This window comes from Peromyscus maniculatus, chromosome 20 (assembly GCF_049852395.1).
Source record: "Peromyscus maniculatus bairdii isolate BWxNUB_F1_BW_parent chromosome 20, HU_Pman_BW_mat_3.1, whole genome shotgun sequence".
NCBI classification, from domain to species: domain Eukaryota; kingdom Metazoa; phylum Chordata; class Mammalia; order Rodentia; family Cricetidae; genus Peromyscus; species Peromyscus maniculatus.
The window spans coordinates 42,726,504-42,751,854 of NC_134871.1; the positions used below are offsets into that span (position 1 = coordinate 42,726,504).

The 25,351-nt window shown below is 49.1% G+C and overlaps 1 protein-coding gene across 4 annotated transcripts in view; it reads right to left on the reverse strand.

Moving 5' to 3' along the window:
- Trappc9 (trafficking protein particle complex subunit 9) overlaps window positions 1-23,780 on the reverse strand; it is a 489,946-nt gene extending 466,166 nt beyond the window's left edge. The window contains exons 1-6 of one of the 4 annotated variants that reach the window (XM_076556022.1): window positions 23,643-23,780; window positions 20,113-20,705; window positions 17,524-17,544; window positions 13,267-13,412; window positions 12,029-12,157; window positions 5,531-5,557 (exon numbers count right to left, since the gene is read on the reverse strand). In XM_076556022.1, coding sequence (XP_076412137.1) covers window positions 5,531-5,557; window positions 12,029-12,157; window positions 13,267-13,412; window positions 17,524-17,544; window positions 20,113-20,696 — 907 coding nt within the window. In that variant the 5' untranslated portion in view covers window positions 20,697-20,705; window positions 23,643-23,780. The remainder of the gene's footprint in view (window positions 1-5,530; window positions 5,558-12,028; window positions 12,158-13,266; window positions 13,413-17,523; window positions 17,545-20,112; window positions 20,706-23,642) is intronic. The other 3 variants (XM_076556023.1, XM_076556024.1, XM_076556025.1) reach the window with 3 other exon arrangements.
- Between the last annotated feature and the right edge of the window lie 1,571 nt (window positions 23,781-25,351).

The window sequence follows — 25,351 nt, forward strand, 5'->3', positions numbered from 1 at the left end:
TCTAGACAAGGAGGGGAAAGACAGGAAAATTCTTCCCATGCTAGAACAGATGAGACGTTCTCGTGCCAATAAAGGACGGCTTTAAAACCAGCCTACAGCTAACATCATACTAATGATAGGAGACTTGATGTGTGTCCCCCCCTCTAAGGTAAGGTCTCAGCCAGGACAGCCAGATTCAAAAGCAAGAAGGAAAAACTACTTGTTTCCCGGGACCATGATCTTGCACACAGGAGACGGTAACAAAGCCAGTGAACTAAGGAAGGATGTCAGCCAGGCTGTAGGGTAGAAGCTTAAACACCTGAAAGGTCAAATACCTAAATATGCTTGCATCAAACCAGCTGCTAATGAGATGACAAGTCCACTCCAATACCGAAATATTTAAACAGGGAAGAGTAAATGAACCAGGCTGGGAAGATGGGTCAGCAGTCCACAGCACTTGCTGCTCTTGCAGAGAACCACGGTTTGATTCCTGGTACCCACATCAGGTGGCTCACACTACTTGTCATGCCAGCTTCAGGGGAGCCAATGCCTTCTTCTGGCCTTGGTAAACCCACACACACATGTGCACATAAACACACACATGCACACATACACCTAAACAACAGTAAATCTTTTTAAATTCAACCAAAAAATTGCAAGCATATACATATATATATATATGTATGTACACTCTGAAAATTCCAACCAGAGTTGAAAAAATTAAAGAGATAGCCAGAAAATACCACTTGCCTAACATGTATATGAACCTTAATCCCCAATATTTCAGGGGAAAAAATAACAAAGAAAAAATAGGTAGAAAGATATTCCATGTCCATAGATCAGAAAATTTAATATTCCTCTTTGTTTTTCTTATGTATATGCAGATATATATGTACATGTATATGTTATGTGCCTGTGTATGGAGATGTACATTGAATGCAGTACCCATAGAGCCCAATAGAGGGCAGTGGATTTTTCCTGGAGCTGGAGTTACAGGCAATTATAAATCACCTGATGATATAGGTATAGAAACAAAACTCAGGGCTTCCCCAAGAGTGGTATGTGCTCCTAATTGCTAAACCATCTCTCCAGCCCCAGAAGATATAACAGTCTTTTTTGTTTGTTTTGTTTTGTTTTTTGAGACAGGGTTTCTCTGTGTAGCCCTGGCTGTCCTGGAACTCACTCTGTAGACCAGGCTAGCCTCAAACTCAGAGATCTGCCTGCCTCTGCCTCTCCAGTACTGGGATTAAAGGCGTGCGCCACCATCACCCAGCTAGATGTCATATTCTTTAGCTGACTGTTAAGTAAGGCACCCCATGTTGGTCTACAGACTCAGAATAATCACTATTAAAATCCCAGCCAGATTCTTTTCACCAATTGACTATCCCTAAAATTCACATGGAAATTCAAGGGACCCAAAACAAATACAGCCTCAAAGAAAAAAAAAATGTAAGTGGGTAAGAAGTAATTTTTAAATGTGTCTATTTTTGCTTACAAGTAATTTTGTTATCCTTTAAAGCTCTACAATGGATGTGATTTTGACAATAAGTCATGTTTAAGAACACACATATAACTCTTGAGATAATTGAGATAAACCCTCAATAAGCATGTAGCTAAGCTCTCATCAACTGAAAACATGGGCACATCATGGGAAGTTTCACATACTAAGCAAAGCTTTTCCAAGGCTCTAACTCAGGAACAAAGAAAGACCGCATTTGACAGCCAACCCTACCAACAGTGTGGAGAGGAAAGGCCTGCAAATCCCCGTGCTGACATAAACTCAATAGAACAACATGGAATCTTTTCTTCAGAGACTGGAGTTCCACATGTCAGCCAGGAAAAACTTGGTCAAACTGCCCTAGACCCAGGGATGGCTTTTAAATAAAATTCTAAAGGTATACCGCTTGAAAATCTGCAAACTGCTCAGAGAAACAGACAGAAAGAAATAATGCAAACACAAGTGTGATGGCAGATCCCCCCAACAGTGGCCCCCCAGACATGCCTCTGTTTACCATAGGGTGCTACATACTTTAACCCAGACAGAAAATCTTAACTGAGCCAAGAAATTAAGAGTCTTTCTCTTGTCAGATCTAGTTAATGAAACTTCTCTGCTCTGTGCCCATCGTATGTATTAAAGACGCTTCTCAAACAGGTTAAAAAGCCTCAGTGTGGGCTTTGGGAAGCCTCTACCATCCTCCAAGCAGATGTCAGCCGATCACAGGCACTGCACCACGTGATCTACCCCCCGTGTGGCTACCAACAGACAGCCCTGGCAAGGCTGGGGTGAGGCCTGGCCTTTCGGAACCCCTTGTTCTCACTCAGCCGCTGCAAGACGAAACAGTGCTGCGCCAGTCCAGGATTTGGCTAACCACATCTCTGACATGTACTCGTACCTAGAACATCAAAAGAACTGTGGCAACTCAGTAATTAACAGGCAGATGAGAGCAGCCCTTTCTCAGAGCAAACACGCCGGTGACGGGTGTACTTTGCAAAGGTACTCACTAACTGTAAGAGAAACTCCGGCACGCGGCGTGCTAACCGCAGTGCAGCGCGGCACCACTGCACACCCACCAGGAGTCAGAAAGGTGACAGCCGCTGGGACAGACACAGAGGGGCAAGCTCGCAGGCGTGGCTGCTGGGCCTGTCCCATGGTTTGCAGACGATTCTGTACACGTTAAGAGAATTTAAAACAGGTACACACAAAAATTCCTATAACACTGCTCCTGGGAGTCAAAGAGTCCATTCATGCAAGGGTGCGTGAGCTGACAGGCTAGAGAAACAAAACGTGGCATGTTGACAGGCCAGGGTGACATGCTGATGTGATGTGAAGTCCTGCGCGGGGCTCCAAGGATGGGCCTTAGAAACATGACGTTCAAGAAGCCGGTTCCGAAAGACTGCAGTTTATGAAATGTGAGATGGACACAGTCGTCGTCGGCCAGCCTGGAGTGAGAAAGTCAATTGCCACTGCAGGAGCCCAGGGGAGGATGGGGAAACAAACAGGAATGGCAGCTGGGACCACAGAGGGTGTGGAGTTTCTTGCTGGGGAGATGAAAGTCCTACCATGGCCTGCTGTGCTTGGTTGTAGACTCGCTTTTGAAGCTGCTTTTAAAAATTAAACAGCATTCTCAACCGAGTGCAAATTGTTAGTTTTTGTCATTGGAAGAAGATGCTAACCTCGGCACCAAAGTGGGAAAAGCAAGAGAGCGGAATGAAATTAGCCAAAACACTTTGGCTTGAAGGAGGTGCTGGTTGGACGTGCGCACACCATGTTCAGAGCAAGAAAGGGGATGGAGAAAGGAATCGTTGCATTTAAAGGATAGAGCAAAAGCCCAGAAATCTGTCTGCTGCACGTGACGGGGAAGGCCCTCTGTTCTTAATTAGCAGTGAAACAAGCACCCAGAGCCAAAGCAAGCACGCAGAGATGCCCACCTAGCTTCCTCTGGGGAAGCCAAACCTCTTTCCACGTGATGGTCAAACGTACATGCAAGTGGCGGACTTTCTGATGGCTCTGTGAAAGAGGCTTTTTCTGTGGGTCTGGACAACGGTATCGCCTCTGAGGAGGTCTCAGGGGTACTGTCAGTGACCCCCCTCTACCGAGAGCACTACCCCATGAGCTGCCAGAGTCTGTGCTACAAACGAGGGCCAAGTAAAACACGGCCAGGCTCTATCTGGTCTCACAGCTCCTACCAGAGACGTGAAGGTGCAGGCTGTGCGCTGGGGCCTGGTGAGGTAAGGGCTGAGTGTAGGAAGAGCCTCAGCTCCCTGCCTGTCTCCCTTGGTGAGTCAAGTCCATGCTATCCTCACTTAGGGTGGATGCAAAAATGCCCTCCACACTTCCAGGGCTGACTGGCAGCCGCATCCTCTGTTGGTGGCTTTACCGACCTCAGACTCTGACGTGGTCCTAAATGAAATGTGAAGAGTTACTTGCTCACCCCCCACAGCCATATTCCAGTCTGTATCTGCTCCAAGCTCTGCAAACTCAGTCGCAGAACCTTATTCTCAATGTTTTCACAAATGACAGACACATTCTTCCCTACCTCAACAAAAGTTTGACTTGCAGAAGTCATTTTAATATGTCCCCATCTACTTTTCCCACAATTATGCCTGGTACAATGAAATTCAGTATTTCATATCAGGCCCCACTAACCAGTTTCGGCTCAATAATATCAAAGCATTCAACACTAATTTCATTTTTGAGTTTGCTTGTCTTGTTTCAATTACATGCATACGTGTGTGTTTGTTGTGTGGGTGTGTGCATGTGTGCGTGCAGATGCCAGCAGATTCCAGAAGAGGGTTTCAGATTCCCTGGAGCTGGAGTTACAGGCATCTGTTAGCCATGCAACACAGTTGCAGGGAACCAAATTCAGTTTCTCTGCAAAAGCGGGAAGTACTCTTAACCACTGAGCCATCTCTCCAGTCCCCAGGGTTTTTGTTTGTTTGCTTGTTTGTTTTTGAGAGATGTGTTTTTGTTTTTGAGACAGGGTGTTGATACATAGCAGAAGCTGGCTCCTGCCTCAGCCTCCTGAGTGCTAACTGCAGGTGTATACCACCAGGCCTGGCTTGTCAACCTAGCTTTCACCAAGTACAGAAAGTCACTGGCTCCTGTCACAGGAAGCTCTGCCCTGGTGTCGATTTCTCTTTGGAAAGCAAACAAAAAAATTGCTAGCATCTGGGTCCTCGACGCTCTCCACAAGCCCTACTGAGAAACTTAGCAGTGTGGAGACAAGGCCTTGAATCAGACGGTACAAGTGTGCAGACCTGAGGTGACTCCACTTCCAATCTAGACGCGAGATGAAAGCAGCCGGCTTAAGTGGGAAGCCTGGTTTGTGTTCTTTGAGGGAAGCATCTGCTGCTGCACTATTACCTACTCGGCCATTGGTTCTAATTAAGCCAAAAAAAAATTGAACTCATCACAAAATACTTAAGCACTGTAACTAAACAAGTTTCTGCTGGATTAATTACAGAAACCAAGAAGAGAAAGACCCAACCGCTATCACCAAAAAAAAAGCAAGATTTCTTAAGATCACATATACATTCAGGCTTGGTGGCTCACACGTTAGGAGGCTGAAGCAGGAGGATTGTCACTAATTCAAGGCCAGCCTGGGCTACATAGCAAGACCTGTTCGCCAACAACAACAGTAATAGTAATAGTCTATGAAAAAAAGTAATAGGAAATTCCAATCACTGTGGAAAGGAGCGCAGGCCGTAGACTCAGAGCAAAGTCATTATTACCATGAAAGGATTCCAAATCAACAGCATAGGCATGCTCGGTGCATTCAGAGAATTCAAGGCACGATTCTCCAATCATTCACTCCACCATGCTAGGGGGAAATTGCTCCTCTTCACCAGACACATGAAGCAGCGGGGTGCCCCATCAAACAAGGACCAAACAATCATAGGTTTGTCACAGTTCTGATTTAAAGTTACTTAAATCAGAATGTTCCAAAGATCACAATCCAGAAGCCGGAACCATTCATTCACAACACCATGAAAACAAGCACTTGAACAAAATAATGATAACCAAAGGACACTAGGCAGGGAGATCATGTACCTGGGTCAATGAGAACTTCTTGCGCCCCTGGAAGAAAGAACAGATTACGGTCTTTTATTTGGAAAACAAAACCACGTTTAAAGACAGCTGGTAGAACACATTTTACAGTTTGCATATACCCTGAGAAGCCTGGGACGCTCGCATCTGCCGCTCCGGCAACTGTGAGCAGCAAACAGCATGGCGGCACGGTGCTCTTTTGCGTCCGTGAGGAGAACAGAAAATCTGCTGTTAATTGTGTCTGGAACAAACAGGAAAGAGCCCCCTTACCTCTTCCCTTCCTGCTGCTTGCTAAACTCAGGCTCATCACTCTCCTTAAATGAGTTTCAGAAACCCTCGTTTCACCAATAACTCAGTAACAAAAGGAATCTTTTTTTTTTCTTTGCAATTACTATGAGCGCTCCAGACTGAGGCACCAAAGGTCTCAAAAGGAAGTATAGTAATATAATAATAGTCCCCCCAGATCAATCTGTCAATTAATCTCTCTCTCTCTCTCTCTCTCTCTCTCTCTCTCTCTCTCTCTCTCTCTCTCTCTCTCTCACACACACACACACACACACACACACACACACACACACACACAAACACACACACACACACAGAGGAAAAATGAATTGTGAATTACAGGACTCTCATCAAAGTTAAGGATTTGCAATGTTTAGAGGTGGTTTATGCTGAAGTTGTAGTTCAGTGAGTGGAATATTTGCCTAGTATGCCCAAGCCCTGGGTTCAATCCCCAGCACCAGGTGAACAGGACATGTTGGCACATGCCACTAATTCCAGTACTCAGAAGAAGGGATCAGCAGGTCAAGATCATCCTTGGCCACATAGTAAGCTTGAGGCCCGAATGAGTGACTCTGTCTCAAAGTGGCTGGTGGAGTCTGGAAAGATAGCTCAGCAGTTAGGAGTATTGCTCTTGCGGAGGACCCAAATTCAGATCTAGGCACTCATACTGTGCAGCTTACACCTGCCTGTAACTCCAGCTGGAGGGGATCTGATGCTCTCTCCTGGCCTCTGTGAGCACTTTCATACACGTGGTACATATGCACACACACATACACACACACACACACAGAGAGAGAGAGAGAGAGAGAGAGAGAGAGAGAGAGAGAGAGAGAGAGAGAAATAATTCTTTTTTTAAGGGATGAAGAGGAGGAAAGGGAGCTTACACATGAAACAATTAGCTCTGCTCTTCTCAAGAAGCTGGGAAAACCTTCCTCATCTGCTAATGTCAGTGAGGCCCAGGCAGCCTTCTCTGCAAAAGGTAATTCCCCATCACAGCAAAGCACACCCCATGAGCTCCAGGCTCAAGACTCATGCTCATCATTAGCTGCTGTCATTTTTAAACAGTTTAATAAGATTCAAAAAGGTAGGTCCCAACAGCCTATGTTCTTGCTCGGCAGGTCATTTGTTCAATTGTCTGTGTAAAGAACAAGCTCTGGGATCACAGTGCCAGTTGAGAGCTATGTATGCTGTATAATATAGCAATCTTTTGTGTGTGTGAGTGTGTGTGCACGCATGTGCATGCACGTGTGTGTGTGTGTGTGTATGTGTGTGTGTGTACACATACACAAGAGAGAGAGAGAGAGACCAGAGGTCAACCCTGTGTGCCATGCCTCTGAAGACATCCCCCAAATTTTGTGTTGTTTTCTTTTCTGAGACAGCGTCTGTTAACTGCCTAGGGCTTGCCAGTTATGCTTGGCCGACCCAAGAATTCACCTGTCTTTGCCTCCCCTGCATTGAGATTCCAGTACACACCACCATACCCAGCTCTTTTTACATTGGTTCTGAAGGTAGAAGTCAGGTCCTCAACGGGGTGGTGGTGGTGGCACACACCTTTTATCCCAGCACTTGGGAGGCAGAGACAGGCAGATCTCTTGAGTTTAAGGCTAACCTGGTCTACAGAGTCCCAGGACAGTCAGGGATACATAGAGAAACTCCACCTCAAAACAAAACACCCCACCTCAAAACAAAAACAACAACAAAAAATGTCAGGTCTTCATGCTTGAGTGGCACACACTTTGGTAACCAAGTTACCTCTACAGTCCCTTATTCATGGTTTTTATTTTTTTTTTCAGTAATGTTGTAGGAGGTGTGTATGTGTGCCATATCTGCATATGTACATGTCTGTATGTGTATGTTCACCAGGGAGGCTGAAGCGGGAGGATCTGAAGTTCTAGGCCAGCCTGGGCTACACAGTGAGACTGTCTCAAAAACATCAAGCAAAACAGGAAGCGCCTCTTCAGCTTTAGGTCAGATAACACTGCAGCATCCTTAACACTAACCCTGCTAGTGCTCAGCCTCCCTGGACCCTCAACGGGCATGTGTGTGTGGTGCAGGCTGAGCCCAGGTTTCACGTGGGCTGGAAAAGTACTCTACCGCCGAGTTAGATCCCCAACTCCTCTTTTTAAAAAGCAGAATTGGAATTTGTTACGAGATTTTTTTTTTTGAGACAGGGTCTCTATGGAGCCCTGGCTGGCCTGGAACTTGCTCTATAGAGCAATCTGGCCTAACTCACAGAAATCCACCTGCCTCTGCCTCCCAGGTGCTGGGATACAAAGCATGTACCATCATGCCCAGCTAGAAGACGTTTTTCAGTACAAGGGTTAAGAGAAAGAGAGACACTCAGGAAGAAGGTTAAGACGCCCTTGAGAGCACAGGTATGGACCTCTCAAACAAGATCCACCTCCAACTTCTTAATTTTATATGAGACTGAGTCTTTGCTCAATTACCAGGCAGGCCTTGAAGTTTGAACTTACCATCCTCCTGCCTCAGCCTCCCCACTAACTAAGATTATAAATCCACAGATTATAAACCTGTGCACCAGGCCCTGGCTCTTCTCCTACTTCTTAATTGGGTCTTGCCTCATAACACTATTTCTTCCTACTCTAATTCCTTAGAGATCATCAAACGTTATAAAATGATGGTTATAACACCCAATGTTATAGTGCATGCCTATAATCTCTGAAATGGTGGGAGGAATGGAACAGAACCAAGTTCATGGCCAGCCTAGGCTACATAGCAAGACTCTCAATCCTCTTCCCAATTTGGCCACATGGAATAAATCTCCTTTTCCTGCTTCCCACTTTTAATTTGGCTCTTTTTAATTGGCTTATTGAGGGTGGGTGGCCAGACCCAACTAGGGAAACAGGCTATGACCTACAATTTCAATAACACACCTAATGCATATAGCTGAGCATAGCACCTCATACAACCACCTCAGCTGAACCGGAAGCCAAGATCTTCCTGACCCTAGAGGGTCACAGGAGTGGAGAGGGAAACTTGGGGTGGGCTGCAGAGCTGTGACGTCATGGCTAACTGGTTCCTAATGCTGGAGGGAAAGTCCAGTTCTGCTGCTGCTCTGACAGCATGCCTGAAACCTTCAGACGGAGCTGACAAGACAAAAATAATATGGAACCAGAAAGTTTTTTCCAGATATATACCGGGGACCAGTCTGAAGCATGAAATGAAGAAGTCATGTTCAAGGAGCCTGTCCAAGTGAGAAAGATCAAAAATAATAATAATAATAATAATAATAATAATAATAAGTGCAACAGCAACACCTATGGAACACCCTGCAAGAATCCTCCTAGGGTTTGCATGATGCTTTTTTAGAAATTATGATCCAGAGCTCACAGACCTGTTCAGCTTCTAAAGGCATTAGTCGGCTTCGGTGAAAGGTGGCGCTGTTTAGCCACTAAACTAAACTGTATGACATGTCAGACAAAAGAGACCGGCTCACAGAGGACAGTATAACAGGAAGGGGCTGTGCATCTGCTAGGGAAGCTGAGATGCAGGAAACTGGTCCTTGTAACAGTCAGCTGGAAAACTTTCTCCCAGTCTTTGCATTTCTCTCCAAAAACAACTGAGGGGCCTGGAGAAATGGTTGTGAGTTGCTCAAGAGGTTAAGAGCTGCTGCTGCTCTTGCAGAGGACTTGAGTTCAATTCCCAGCACCCACTTCTGGTGCCTTACTAACTATAGCTCTAAGGGATCCAATGCTCTCTTCAAACCTCCAGAGATACTCTCCAACATGTGCCTAGGATGCACACATACTCACAAATCAAAAATATTTAAAAAAGAGAAGCAGCCATCTCCCCTAAGTCGCTTTTGACAGAGTATATTATCACAGCAAGTGGAAAAAAAAGAGAGCTCATCTCTGCCACCCAGTGCTGAGTTTCTCATGTTTGAAAAGCACATGTTCTTACCCACTAAGTCATCTCCCCAGCCCGAGAGAGAGAGAGAGAGAGAGAGAGAGAGAGAGAGAGAGAGAGAGAGAGAGAGAGAGAGAGAGAGAGAAAGGTCCAAAGACAACTTGTGAAAGTCAGTTCTCTCCTTCTACCACGTAATATGTAAGTCGCATGGATCAAACTCAGGTCTTCGGGCTCGGTGGCCAGTGCCTCTACCCACTGAGCCACACACACCCCTGCCTTTCAATATCTTTGAAACAAGATCTTACTCTGTAGCCTAGGTTGGCCTGGAACTCAATAGGTAGTTCAAGCAGGCCTTAGACTCATGGTGATCCTCCTGTCTCAGTCCCTTGAGATTACACAACTTGGTCCCAGTCACATGTAACATTTAGATTTCTGCTCTTCTGTGGCTGAAGACTCAGGAGCCACAAGGGAGGGCGGTAACAGCTTAACTTGTCTTCGGTAAATGCTCACCTCTCTGCAGCAAGGCAAGGCTGCCGCTACCCACCAACCGGTCTGGAGATCAGAATCTGAAAGGAGACATCTGTCCCCCAGATCCAGCCTGCGGATGCACAGAAAGCCACTGCCTGTGCATCGGTCGGTGTCTCCGACCTCCTGGCCTTCCGGCTGTCTTCAACAGTGAAAAGTTCCAACATTCTCACACACAGTGAGGCTAAATAAAGACATTTCTCCTGAGACCTGGAGCAGTCCTTCGGTTGTTTAAGTTGCTTCTGCCCACACCCAGCAAGGCAAAAAAAAAAAGATGAAATGTTACCCTAAGAACTTCTAGTCTCTGCAATCACATCAGGGGGCAGTCAGCACACTGAAAAACCTTAAAAAAAAAAAAAGCCTCTAAAGAGAGACCAGAAGTTGCTTTTTGCTGGCTGTGTTGGAGACATGAGCACGTGGGAGCTGGGAGCTGGCTAAGAGTGAAACTCTGAAGGCTGAGGTCTCACAGCAGGGCCCGCGACAACACCCAGCACCCAGCCGTGCATCTGGGGGAGATCAAAGCCCAGAAGGCAGATTTCTCCCATTCTCAGCATCCCCTCTCAACCTGTTCCCTTTCCTCTTTGATAATGGAGGTGCCACCAGGGGCTTCTGGCAGACAAGCACGCTGGGGACCTCAAGAACTATGTGCCTTCATCTAACAGGTCCCCTGCAGAACCCAGTTCACTCAGCAGCTTCGGCATGCTCTACAATGGGTGCTGAGAGAACTGATATGGCTCCCCTTCCAACGTGTTAACGACCGGGGACCGAAGTTTCCTGAGAAAGCCATGCCTCTGTTTGAGAGTCTGCAGGCTGACTGAACGACTACTTCCATGACTACAGAGTTTGATTGTGATAGACCAGGAGCCGAAGTTATCCTGAGCTGTCTTTAGCACCTCTGAGATAACATTCTTGTGACTATCAGGTTAAAAGCCTTGTGAGAGATTAACTTAGCCGATCCCTACCTTCCACTGACCCAGAAGCTATGAAGGTCATCAGCTAGCAACCGAGACCCAGAGCAGAGATGTCCCTGCTCTGCTGTAACCCGCCTCACTGATGTCCCTATCAATGGAGTTGATGAGTGTACTTGTTTGTGGCTGTCTTTGGTTCTGTGACTATAACCGCGTCCACCGCGGAAAATGTCACTGCAGACAAGCTGAAATCTAGGTTCCTCGACCAGAATCACTTATATCTGGTTCAGAATAAACTGTCTCCTTTCGAGTGACAGCTGTGTTTTGCAATGACACTACTTTGTCCCCATTTAGGGGGAAATGTGGTTTACTCTTTGTGGATGTTTTCTAAAAATTTCTAAAAACCAAAAAGCACCTAGCGGCTTTGGCTTTGGCCTTGAGTTAGGGCAATCTTCATCTGCCTAACTGCTGCAATGTGACCAGTAATGCACTAAGGGTCAAAAAGCTCATCTGTGGGTCTCCTCAGCCGGAGAAGTCTTTCACTCTCCACTGGAACCAGACATCGGGAAGCCAAGCTTAGCTCACAAGGAAAATTTCAATGAAACCAGAAATACCCTGGCCCCAGCATCAGCTGACTCCAGGGACCAGTGTTACCCATCGCACAGGTATCCAAGTTGGTTCTGCCCGGGGAATTCCAGCAGGAGTTTAGAAATCGGCAGTCATCGGTACGTGAACCCCTCCCTGTACCAGCAGGACTGATAAGCCAGAAGAAAACATTTTCTGAGACCTCAGAACGCACCGACTCCCCCGACCTACAAACATTCGTGAGACCTAATGGAAAGGAAAAGACAGCGCAGCAGGCTACACCTCTCCTCAGAGACTGGCGTGGGTGCAGGCTGGAGAGAGGCAGGCTCACCTGGCCGGTGTCTGTTGGCTGCTTCTGAGGGAAGCGAGCTGCCTTGGAGCCTCCGAGCCCCCGTCTTGCCGCCGGTTCCTCCGGGATAGTGGTAAATGACGGAAGCCGAGCACAGCCCTTCCAGGGCAGCTGGGTGGCGAAGAGAAGAAGTAAAAGGAGGGTTAGAAAAGCCACCCTGGAGGGGCTAAGGATGACTCAAACAGTCGTTCTCAGTTGGAAAAAAAAATGCCCATTTCCCAAAAACCAAGTTTACAGTTAAAGTTCGTTAGCCGGGCATGGTGCTACATGCCTTTATCCCAGAACTGGGGAGGCAGAGGAAGAGGTGGGGCGGGGGAGGCCGGTGTCTCTGTAAGTTCAAAGCCGGCCTGGTCCGCATAGTGAGTTACAGGCTAGAGATAACCTGTGTCAGAGAAAAAAAAGGCGGGGGGGAAATCACTAGTTTTGAAGCACACAGAGACCACTTGTCTTTTGCAGGCCATGTCCGAGAGGGCAACAGGAGAGGCTGACCAGGCTCAGGGTGTGACCGATGGCCTGCGCACTCAGGGGAAACTTCATTTTCTCATTTATACACGGGACCTTCATTTTTAGGGTTCTTTTTGGATGGCTGGTTACACTCGTTTACTTAATGGGGTAGGGGTGAGGGCGGAGGGGGGGCACCACCGCCGCCGCCCCCTCGGTGACCAATCTCTTTCTTTTTTTTTAAAGATGTATTTATTATGTATACAGTATTCTGCCTGCATGTTTTGCCTGCAAGCCAGAAGAGGGCACCAGATCTCATTACAGATGGTTGTGAGCCACACCATGTGGTTGCTGGGAATTGAACTCAGGACCTTTGGAAGAACAGCCAGTGCTCTTAACCACTGAGCCATCTCTCCGGCCCCAATCTCTTTCTTAAGGTGTCCCTGTACACACACTGCACACCCCATGCTCTCCCTGGGGGCTGCATCTTCATAATCCCTAATGTGAGCAGGAAGACTGTGCACTGGCGTGAAGAGGTGAGGGCGTAGGCATTGGCAACCAAAACAGAGGCCAAGAATACAGGCTGAAGAAAGTACATGCCTCCTTCAGAGGATGCAGGGCGAGGCAGATGCAGAATGAGCAGCAGATAGGTCATGGGAAACGGCCCCCACAAAGCAATCAGCAGGCACTGCCGGCTTCCCCCCTCCACCTTTCTTTGGTCACATTCAAATACCGGTGGACACATCCACTTATCGACTCCTCTGGTCAGACTGCCTTACCCCCTAGCCACAGGAAGTCATTCACCGAGCGCAGGAGCTCCACGGACATGTGGTAGTGTACCAGGGCGTCCTGCAGCATCCCAGCCTGGAGGCACAGGTCCCCCACGTGCTTCCGCATGCGTCCTTGGCACCGCTTCTTGTAATGTCTAAAAGATAAAATTCCAGGGAAACGCCTCGTTATTACCGTCCCCCCCCTCCCCCTCTCTCCCCCTCCCCCAGCACAGGGCCGAGCATTACGCAAGTTTCTACCACTAACGAATGCTGAGAAAGGCGGTGTTAGGCTCTAAGGTTGGAAGCCAGCAGCGGCCATTGCCAGTCATGTGAGCTGCAGGGGTCCTGGCCTCAAAGCTGTGCTGCCGCATGGTTTTTAAAAAAAGTCCGAAGCAAGACCCTTGCTACCTATTCAAGACACTGTTACAGTCGGAGCCGTCTTCTCAGATAGCTCCAGTTTCAACAACATCACAGGGCGTATGTCTCAGCTTTTTAGGAAATCAGTGACCCCTCCCCACTTTTAACTTCAGCCCTAAGATTATTCCATAAAAAGAGATGGGCTACATCATCAGCCGGCTATCTGGCTTTAGCGAACGGGACCCTTGTCTTCATAATTTCAGAGCAAGCTTGAGCAGGGGCTTCAGGTTGGGGCTCCTTAAGCACTGGTGAGGTCGTGCTGTGGAACGATGCACGACCCGGAGCTTGCCTGCCCTCAGAAAACACTGCTAAACCCTTTGAATATTAAACAGCCTCAACTGTGTGATTCTTTTAAAAAGCAAACCGCAGCTGTATTAAGCGGAAGCAATTCTTTTCGGGTATGAGCGACTACAGGGGTGGGGAAGGTCCTGACTAGATCAGAGGGACAGGCAGATCCCAACAGGAAGGGAAGCCCTGGCCAGCCCAACTCTACCGGGCTGCCCTGGCTCTCTGACCACGCTGGGATTCAGCTTCTCTGCACCCAATACTATCAGAAGACATGTCTGTGTAGACATGCAGAGGGGACACATCAGCTTTGGCTACCTTACTCCCTGGCCACAGGACTGTACCAGGATGGCCTTGCTAACAAGCAAGACTGCATTGGGCTCCTCTTCCATCCCCAGGAGACACAGACACAGCCACGGTCACCCCAAGGTCTCCAGACTAGTCTTCCTGGCCTTCCCCCAAGGGGCCACCACTCCCGGCACAACCTTACATGTTACTTTCATGCCTCAACCTCCTCCCCAAGGATCCCCAACACAGATCCCGAGATGGGGGGAGTCCACCACCAGCTAGCTACTCTACGCCCTCATGCGCAGGCCCTCCAGCCTCCTACCATTCTGGACTGGAATGGCAGCTGAGAATATTCAGCTCAAAAGACTGCCCCAAGCCTAGCCTCACCACCTAAGTGAGGGGAAAAAAATCACTCTGGGGGCCGGAGGTGGCTCAGTACTTGCCATTTTGTCAGATAACCTGCATTCAGTTCCCAGCATCCATAGGGTAGCACACAGCTGTCTGTAACTCCAGCTCCAGGGGATCTAACACCGTCTCCTCCCTCCAAAGGCACTGTACACACATGGTACACAGACATAAAACTCATAAAAATAAACAAATCTTTATTTTGAACTACTCTGCAGGACTGGCGCTGTAGTTTGGTGGCAGAGAGCACACGTTTAGCATATGGTACATGGGGGAAGCCCTGGGGTCCATCCCTGGTACCACCAAGAAAGGAAAGTGTCAAAGTGGCATGTCTAGTTGTACATGAGCATTATCTAAGCCATGTCCTTGCCAGAATGACCCGTCTCTCTGAGGGTAAAGGTTTTTGGTGCCACTGAACCACCAAGGAATGCTGAGCTCGTGACAGAGCGTGGGCACTGAGGTGGGGAGATGTTGTTTTTGTTTTCTGTTTTTTTTTTTTTAAGGCTCCAAAACTGGCCGGCTTTAGATTCTAGCATCACAGAGCAGATTCAGAAGAGAGAAGGTCTGACCAGCCTGAGCCTTCATCCTGCTACATCACCAACTAAACTCTCTGAGAATGCTGCAAAAACATGCCTGCCGACCCCACCTCGGATGCCGTGGCTGATCTGAGGTACGCGGGTTCGGTCGCTAGCTGTTGACTGAAAGCTGGCTGCGCGGGCTTCTCCCCCTCTCCTCCTCTTCCCCCAGAGAGCACTGAGCCTGTGACTACCGAGGCAACACAGTAGCTCACACTTAGGAGTAAAGCACTGTCTCCCCTCCCCATCCCCTTAGACCCCTATCCAACCTTCCATTTGAGTTCACAGGAAGGACAGGACATTAGCTGGAAATCCCATCCTGCTCCTGCAAGGGGCCCTTCCCTTAAGGATGGCCTCACCTGTCTCTTGGCCACCACTGCCACCCAACTCGTTCCACACAAGCTCCCTCCTACAATCCACTGCCAGAGCCCAAGTTACTCAGACCTGGCTACAGGAGGCTTTCCACAATCTGGACGGACAGCCCTCCATATATATAACACCTTTCGGGCACATGTCAGCTGCCCCCAAGAGTCCATATTCCTTATACCCTGTTATTGGCGCTCTCCCCATTCCCAGCTTCCAAAGGGCTCCCCAAATCAGCTTATCTATTTCTAAGGTTCTAGACACAGACTCAATGCTGGTACATCTCACCTCCTCTGACTACCAATTCAACCCCAGCTGTTTGGAGCATCTCCTCTTGACTGCCCATGTGCACCTGCCACCCTCCTCCAGCACCTGGCTACCCGGGTACAGCACCCCAAGATGTTCCAGGCAGAACCACGCATATTCTATTGGAGCCTCCCTCTGTCCCTGAAGCATGCCCTGGTGTGTCCCCAGGACCTGGCCCGACACACAGCAAGTGCCCAGAGCTGTGCCCCACACTATCTCTAGGGGGTCCTCACTAAAGAAGTTAGTGTCTCCTGCAAGGGGCACTTAGAAGGGCCCTGGTCCCTCACGTAGGATGCCCAGAGGACAGGCCAGGACACCGATTCATGGTTCCCCCATGGTCTCATGGTCCCTGTGACAAGCTGCTAAGTGAGCAGGTGACAAGCCCAGGACAAGCTATTGTCACATGAATGAATTCAGGACCTAGTGAGTGACAGAAAGGCCCTGCAACCGTAGGAGGACCCCTGTTTTTTTCCCTGCAGCATCACCCCAACTCTCTGTACTACTGACGATAATTTCCTTTCGGCCCCAACCCTAAAGGGGAGGGAATCTCTCAACGAGTCCAGTCTATCTCCATGGAGACAAAGCAAATGCAAAATGAAAGTGTTTGCACCTGGCCAGAACAGTAAATGGAGACTCAGGGGCCGTGTATGGTAGCAGCAGCATACAGAATAAGACCCTTGCCATACAGTGAGGGGAACCAAGGATGGGGCCGGTGGGGTCTAGGTCAGCCAAAGATCAGCCTGGAAGGCTGACTTCAGATGCTGAGAGGTCTAGATCTGTGACACAGATGAGTGGCATGCCATCAGCCTCCCCTGGCGTGGAGTGGGCTTTCCTGCCTATATCAGGGAGGAAAGTCTGGCTGGGAGGGCCTGGGCAGAGCTCTGCAGGCAGAGAGAGAATAGTAGTCAGTAACACCAGTCCTCACGTGCTTAAGACTCAATGAACTAGCTATCTGGAAGGTCACTGCTTCCTGGCCTTAGAAAGGTCACCTTTGAGCCCTCTTAAAGAGAGGGACTGCTGTCCACTTAAAATGGCCTCTACCCTCTCTGGGGAGAAGCTGCTGGGAAAAAAAAAAAGGAATAGAGAAGGGGCCCCTCAGGGAAAAGCAAATAGAGAAGGCAGGCAGCTCCCCACAGCAGCTCTGCTCCCCACATGTCTGACCTGCGGCCACCACCACCATGCACATCCCACAGCCGCAGCCACCCACCGCATGCGGCCTCACTCGCTTCCAAGCCTGGGGTCAAGCAGGGCTGCACTCTCGGTGTCCCACGTTAAAACATCCCCCCATGGAAACCGCTGCAGCCACCCAAATGAACTGGCATCTCACATCCTCAAAACAAAAAAACGGGAGTTAGTAAAGGCTCATTTGTCACCAATACTAAAGACCACAGAGGTCTCTGGAGCAAGTATTTGGACAAACATCAAACACCAATGGGTTAGGTGCTGAGGAAGCTAAAACTCTAAAAGAAAGAAATGAACAATTAAAGGGCTGCTCGGAACACACAGGGATCTAGGCAGCGGTGTTGGTTGTTTTGGTTTTGTTTTGTTTTGTTTTTAAGCAATGGCGGCAATGGGAACAGCACATGGGGAAACTAGCCACTTTCACAGTGGTGTGTTCACAGCCTACCTTTTCAGACCCAACAACATACTCACAGGGCGGTACGGTAGAAAAAAAAAAAAAGAAAGGAAAGAAAAGAAAGAGGGACAAGCAAAATTAGAAACGTACAAGAACCAAAATAACTCCGAGAGCTACACACTACATGTCCAAGACCCCCGGATGGCTCTAAGGAGTGGGGCCTGTGTGAGTGTGGACTCACGACCATGCACACCCAGGGTTGGCTGTGTGGGTACAATCAGCGTATTGTGGCCGCGTCAAACCAACACTGGGCGTGCGTCCAGACATCTCCCCTCAAGCTCCAGGCCCCTGTGTCATTTCATCAGGAGGAGCGGGCAAGTGTGTGGCTCTGTCCTGACTCCAGATCGTCTCAGGAAACTGAGACTACAGTGTTGGGATAAGAACCGCTGAATCGGCTGGACTGCCATTTCCCCCAGCATGGTTACCTCCCTCAAGGTCCAAAGTAAAGGCTTTGGAGTGGGCTTAGCGGGGACATCAGCTCTGACTCAGTAGCTGCTGGCTAATCTTTCTAATCCTTCCTCCCGGGAAGCCAGGCCACGAAATTACAGGCCTGCTGCAAAGGTGAAGGAGAACGGGCCTGAGATACTCCAAAAGCATCAGTTCAGGTGAGACACGAAGATTCCACCCAGACCTCGGCTAAACATCACAGACTGTGTGACAGGGCCGCTCTTGGCATCCAACCCCTAAGGCTGCCCTTGGCCTATGCTGATTCCGTGGTATTTTCTTGTCAACTCAGCACCAAGCCAAAAGTTGCTGTGTGACTCTAGATAATTCCAGAAGCACACTACTTGGTGACACCCACTCTACAGCAGGCACATGACGCCATTTGAGCCTCCCCGGGGATCGTGACCTGAATTCTCTATGATGAAGCAGGACAGAGTTCAATGCTTTGGGCTCCTGCCTGGGGCCATCAAGCCTTTGGGTGACGCAGCCGCCCTGAGCTCTCTCTATCAAAAGGGCTTGCATCTCGCCTCTTCTGCTAGCAGTCACAGTGGCAAGATAGTGACATGCACTAAGAGCGTAAGGAACGGCCTGAAGAGTTAAGTCTGTAATTGTGATCCAAGGGAAGTGCAGGGAACAGGGCGAGGGACAAAGCCTACAGACTCCGTCCTGCTCCATCTTGGAATGCAGAGCATGTAGACACTTCAGTGTATACAGATGGCTCTTCAGGGGCACCTGGGTGGTGTTTCTGGTCGCCTGCAGCTCCGGGATGAGGAAATGACCTGGTATGACTACACCTGGAGAGTGCCTGGCCTGGGAGTCAGAGACCTAGACTGCACTCTAGGGCCCAACCCTTCAGAATCTCATCTGTGCTCTAGAGCAGTACTAACAGATGAAGCATCCACCAGTGAGGCTAATTCAAGTGTCTGGTTGCCACACAGTTTGTGTTTTGTTTTGTGTTGTGTTGTGTTGTGTTGTGTTGTGTTGTGTTGTGTTGTGTTGTGTTTTAAGACAGGGTTTCTCTGTGTAGCCCTGGCTGTCCTGGAACTCACTCTGTAGACCAGGCTGGCCTCAAACTCAGAGATGCGCCTGCCTCAGCCACCTGAGGGCTGGGATTACAGGTGTGACCCACCATGCTCTGCTTTAGTTACCACCAGTTAAAAAGTAGAAATAGGGGGCTGGAGAGATGGCTCAGAGGTTAAGAGCACTGCTTCTTCTTCCAAAGGTCCTGAGTTCAATCCCCAGCAACCACATGGTGGCTCACAACCATCTGTAATGAGATCTGGCGCCCTCTTCTGGCCTGCAGGGATATGTGCAGACAGAATACTGTATACATAATAAATAAATAAGTCAAAAAAAAAAAGTAGAAATAGGGCTGGAGAGATGGCTCAGAGGTTAAGAGCACTGACTGCTCTTCCAGAGGACCCGGGTTCAATTCCCAGCACCCACATGGTGGCTCACAACCATATGTAATGAGATCTGGCACCCTCTTCTGTGTACATAATAAATAAATAAATCTTTTTTTTAAAAAAAAGTAAAAACAGGGGTATAGATGTGGCTCAGTAGGTCAAATGCTTCTCTGGCACATGGCAAACCCTGGTACTGAGATTTCCAACATAGCATTAAGACAGGTGAGATATGGTGGTGCTCGTCTATAATGCTGCCAGCACTTGGGAGACGAAGGCAGGAGAAACAGAAGTTCTAGGTCACTCTCAGACCTAGACATAAAGAGTTTGAGGCCAACCTGGGCTACATGAGCCCCGTCTCAAAAATAAAACAGTTTGAAATGAATGTTAACTTCGTTTTTTTAACCTAACATTTATCAATGCAAAAAAAAATATTCATGATCTATTTTTATGTTCTTTTTTCAGTATGTGCTCACCCCAGCTCACTATAGCCTGGCTCCTCGTGCTCAGAAGCCACAGGCAGTGATGACTGCAGGAGTCCCACCAGGGGACTCGTGACACCCAGGAACTGGGTCTGTGCTGACTCCTAAGGGACTCCTCCTATTTAGTGGCCGATGGCCCACATTTTAGCTGTCCTTGCTGCGGCCAAGCTCTTACATCCCTTTTGCTTCCTATGTAAGGAGGAGGCACCAAGCCCTGGGCTTCTAGGTCAACCATTCCTACATAAACTTACCTACTATCCGTGTCCAGTCCCACAAAGTCCTTTTTCTCGAAGGGGACACAGAGAAGCGGGATCTTGTCCCCGGACTTGTCCGTGGCTCTGTCCAGGCGCTTGGACTCCAGAACAATGAAAAGAGACTCGATGAAGTCTTCGATGCGCTTCTCCACTGACTCACAGTTGTCGTAGTTGGGGTAGAAGGCTACGTCGGGGCGCGGCTGCTCAGCCACGTCACCCTGCAGCCCGAACACGAAGAGGCGGGAGTCATAGAGCGTGGAGCCGTAGATCTCCTTCTGCACGTGGAACTTCTCGAAGGTCTGTGGCCAGTCCTTGGCAGAGAAGCAATCGGTGATGGTGATGAGGCCCACCACCTTGCGGTGCGTCTGGAAGTCGCCCCACTCATTGTTCTCGGGTGGGTAGTGGTGTCGGTAGCGGATGAAGAGCGCCCGCTGCGAGTCGCGCACACTGAGCTGGCTCACGGAGCAGATCCGCTTGTAGATCCTGAAGAAGTTCTCCTCGGACACGATGCCCACGGCCTGTACGACCACCAGGAGGGTCTGGTGGTCCTCTGCACACTGCATGTAGTCGGGGACACTCATCCTGAGGGCCTGTCCAAAGGGAAAAGTGGCTATGACAGGCGTCTCTGCCATGCGGAAATCTCACTGACCCCATTAGCCGCGTGGGCAGAGACTTCGGTTTCACACACCAGGGCTACCCCCGTTAAGCCCCAGGGGCAACCCTGGTTACCACCCTGAGTGGCCGTAGTGATTTCACACAGTACCCCACAAGGCTACTTGTCTCTTCTGTGAGAAGCAGAAGTTGAAACTAACCATGGACCAAATACGCCAGTATTAGTGAACTTTCCCAGTGTCCAGATTTGAAGAAATAGGAATCTCTTCATGGACAGGAGTACCACTATCCTAACTCTGTCAGACCCCTCAGTTTAGGATGTGACCTCAATACACTTCTGGTTAGAATTCCGCCACAGATTCTGACAGTGAAACAAGCTAATTAATGAGCAAGGGTAGCTAAGACTCCTGATCCATCACCACAGAATGGCTATGTATTTATTCCTCAGGAAAGCAGGACCAGGTAGAACTGCTAGTGAGGATGTGGTCTTTGTGCAGACGGACAAAAATGACCCACACATGGTGGCTCATGCCCACCATCCTGGCATTCAAGAGGCCAGGGTCAGATCGTGAGTCCCTGGTCAGCCTGGACCACACAGTCATATCTTCTCTTTAAAAAAAAGTGTTTTAAATTTCAGCCACTTAGGAGGGCAGATCTCTGTGAGTTCCAAGCCAGCCAGAGCTGCACAGTAAGACCCCTCCCCCATCTCAAAGGAAGATTCATAAAAAATAAAGAACAGCAAAGGAGCTGGAGAGATGGCTTAGCAGTAAGAGTACATACCATCTGTCTGGGGTTCCAGAGTTCAGTCCCCAGCATCCATATGGGCTGCTTACAACTACCTGTAAACCCAGCTCCAGCTGATTTATCGCCCTCCCCCAGCCTCTAAGGGCACTGCAGTTAGGTGCAATTCACACACATTCACACACACACACACACACACACACACACACACACACACACACACGCTGACAAACATGTCCTGAATTTGACTGGTGACAGAGTTGTAACCTGGAAAGCACAGGCTGATACACTTCAGCTGGAGAGCTGAGGAGCAGGACATGTACTATGTTGATCAAGCAAATAATAAGAGCTGAGCATGGTCGCACGCACTTTAGTCCCAGCACTCAGGAGGCAGAGGCAGCAGAGATCTACATAGTAAGTTCCAGGATAGCTAGGGCTGTGTAAGAGACCCTTCCTCAAAAATAAATAAATAGATCTTTTAAAAATACATAAACATAGTCCGGCAGTGATAGTGGCATACGCCTTTAATCCCAGCACTGGGGGGGGGTGCAGAGCCAGGAGGATCTCTGTGAGTTCGAGGCCAACCTGGTCTACAGAGCGAGATCCAGGACAGGCACCAAAGCTACACAGAGAAACCCTGTCTCAAAAAACAAAAACAAACAAATAAATAAACATAAGGTATACCATTTTTAAGCATACAGTTCTGAAAGCATGCAAAGTATTCATTGCTGTACACCGTCACCATCATCCATTTCCAGAACTTTCCATCTTATAGCTCTGAAACTCTGTACCTACTAACAACTAACTATCCCTCCCCTCTCTCTATCTTTTTTCCTCTCTCTCAACACACACACACACACACATGAATCTGGAAAGCAGTAGGCTAAAAGAAGCCAAAGGTGGACAATGGGTGATTCCACTAACATGAAATGACCAGACGCTGCAAATCCATAAACAAAGGAAGTGTGTCCACGGCGGCTAGGATGTGACTCTCTAAAAGGTAAGGGTTTTCTTTCTGAGTACTGAAAAAAATGTTCTGGAATGGTGATAGTCACGCAACTGTGAAAATTTCGGACTGCACGTGGAGCTAAGAACCCCCACAAGACCTTGCCCGTGCTAGGAAAGTTCTCTCCCGATGAGCCCTAACTCCCTCGCTCTGTTTACCCTGGGTCTCACTAAGTTGCCCAGGCTGGCCTTGAACTGGCAAACCCCTACCCCAGCACTAGGGTTACAGGCAAACACCACTTTTTTTTTTTAAAGATTAAGTTTCTTGACAATATCTTCTCCTCCCCTCCCCCACGAGTCTACCATCTAAAACAATTTAAAAAAAGAAAACCAAACCTCATCAGGAAATCTTCGAGAATATTCCTAGGTTTCCAACGTCCTGCACCTGGTGCTACTGTTTGGTAATAACAGACAAGGCAGATAAGGAAACAGCTGTAACTCCATCACTCTGCAAAGTCACTGTCTCTAAAGGGGGTGTGTCGGCCTCATACTTTTCCCGGAATTCAATGGAGCCTGATTGCAGCCCCGTTAAAGGCCACAGTCACCCGACCTAACACCAGAAAGCTCTGCTTAACAATGTATCAAGGAAGCGAAGCTACAACAGAAAGGCACGATCAAAGGCCGGTGCAGCGAAACACTTTCTCCTCCCAAGCTGTCACTGGAGGCAAACTGGAGTTTACAGAGCAAAGATTTCATTCCAGGGAAACTGCCCAGTCGGGCTGGGTTTGAGGCACTGGGCCGCTAGACGGGGCCCGCTAGGGATGGTGCACCCGGTTCCCAGTGCAGCATTGTGGGCGAGGGGCGTGGCGCACGGTGCAGCCCAGGTTCAGGCTCCAAAGCGGAAAAGAGGAGGGACTGAGAGCCAAAGACAGCCTGGCCCGCCTGGAGGCTGCAGGTGCAGCCCATCCCGGACAAGTGTACGCAGATCCTTCAGGTGCGCACACCGCACCATAGGTGCAGGCGGGGCGCCAGATGACTGGCCACCAGGTAGCAGGCTGTCCCCGGCTGGGCAGGGGATCTGGGCTCACAAGGGGACCTGAACAAGCAGTGGACCCGGCAAGCAGGAGACCTGAGCAGGCAGGGGACCCGGGCAAGTGCAAACAGGGCTAATCCCTCAGCCAGCCCCTCCGGCCCGGAACCCCAACGCGGGACCCCAGCGGGACACTTACACAGCTCAGCGGCCCCAAGCAGGAGCCGAGGCCTGGAGGGAAGCGGGACGGAGCAGCCAGGAACCTCCAAACCACCAACCCAGCCGGCGCAGCTCCTGCGCATGCGCAAGTCGTGTTCCGGCCGAAGATCTGCCCCGGGTTTTCCAGGAGACCTGGAGCCTGAGAAGGAGGCGGGAAGAAGAGAGGAGGGACAAGAGAGAGGAGGAGAGGGTGGGACTGGAAGACTTCGGACTGGAAGAAAGGGACTGGCAGTTAGGGAAGAAAGTGGAGGACCGGGGAGGAAACAGGAAGGGAAAGGAGATGGGAGGAGCCAGAGGAGGAGCGAAGGGCGCGAAGCCTTTATACTAGGGGAGGTGCCTATGGTGGGAACTGCCAGTTCCCCAACTCCGGGCTGGGTTTGCATTCCCCACTAAGTCAGGCTACGTGGCCTTCAGGGGACTTGACGCCCCAACCACGCTCCACAAACCCCCTTACAGGTTGCAAAAGTAGGTACGTGTGGTGTAAGAATGCCTAGGAGATGCTTTCTCTGAAGAATGAGGTCAAGCTTAAGCCTGATTCAGACTAGCTACCTTTGCAGTCAAATCAGGCTCCTGACATGGGCCCCAGCAGTAAATCCATCTCCTGAAAGTTCCTGAGCCCCTTGGAAGCCAGCTTGCCAAGAAGCGTGGGTTGCAAGCCCCTATGAGTTTATAAAAAGGAGAAAAGATACTAGCGATTAGAATGTGCATCAGTACTGGCCGGGCGGTGGTGGCGCACGCTTTTAATCCCAGAGGTCCCAGGAGGACCTCTGTGAGTTCGAGGCCAGCCTGGGCTACCAAGTGAGTTCCAGGAAAGGCGCAAAGCTACACAGAGAAACCCTGCCTCGGGGAAAAAAAAAAAAAAGAATGTGCATTGGTACATAACAGTGGCTCCAGGAAAAAGAAAAAAACAGGGCTTTCTCACGCCCGGGCTTGTGTGTTTATAGTGTTCTGTTTGAAGTTTTTCTACCATACACGTGCATTTCTTTTCAATTAAAAAATAGCAGTAGAGAACCCGAGTGGACCACTCAGCAAGCACAAGGGAAAAGTGGTCTGAGCCAACACTTGTTTAAAGCTAGCAAGCATTTATTTACTCTGCTATGTATCTGTGCTGTTTTATAACTCATTTTATAATTCACACTTTTAATAATACTCTCATCTTCATCCTTGTTCCGGCCAGTGGCGCTCTGGCTCCTGGCACATGCTTAGCACTTACTTATCACAGATCCTCAAAGCCGAGCTATGCTGTGCACTGGGGTACAGAAAAGATGCACCCCTTGGCTAGGAACATGTAAGTGGCTGGTGCTATTTCAGGATTTCAATCCAGGGCATGTCCGACTCTTTCCTAGTTCTTTTCTGTTCTAATTCTCTATAAATAGATAACATAAGCAAGTTGGAAAGCAGGATGGGAAGCTGGCAATAGGGAATGGTGTTTATCTTTGTGCATCAGCCCCCTGTTTAAAATGTGCCCACTGTATTAGTTCACCGCCCTGGCACCTATTTGGGGGTAGGAGCACCTTACCAAGCAGAAGAAGGATAGTAGATAGGAATTAGCTTGGCACAGTAAAAGCGTGCCCACATCCTCAGGCCGCCAAACTGGGGTGTCCAGGACAGGCCCAGAGCTGTCTTTTACTACCTGTGACATTTCCCTAGTGTCTCCTCCGAAGGCTGGAAATTCAAAGATACACAAAG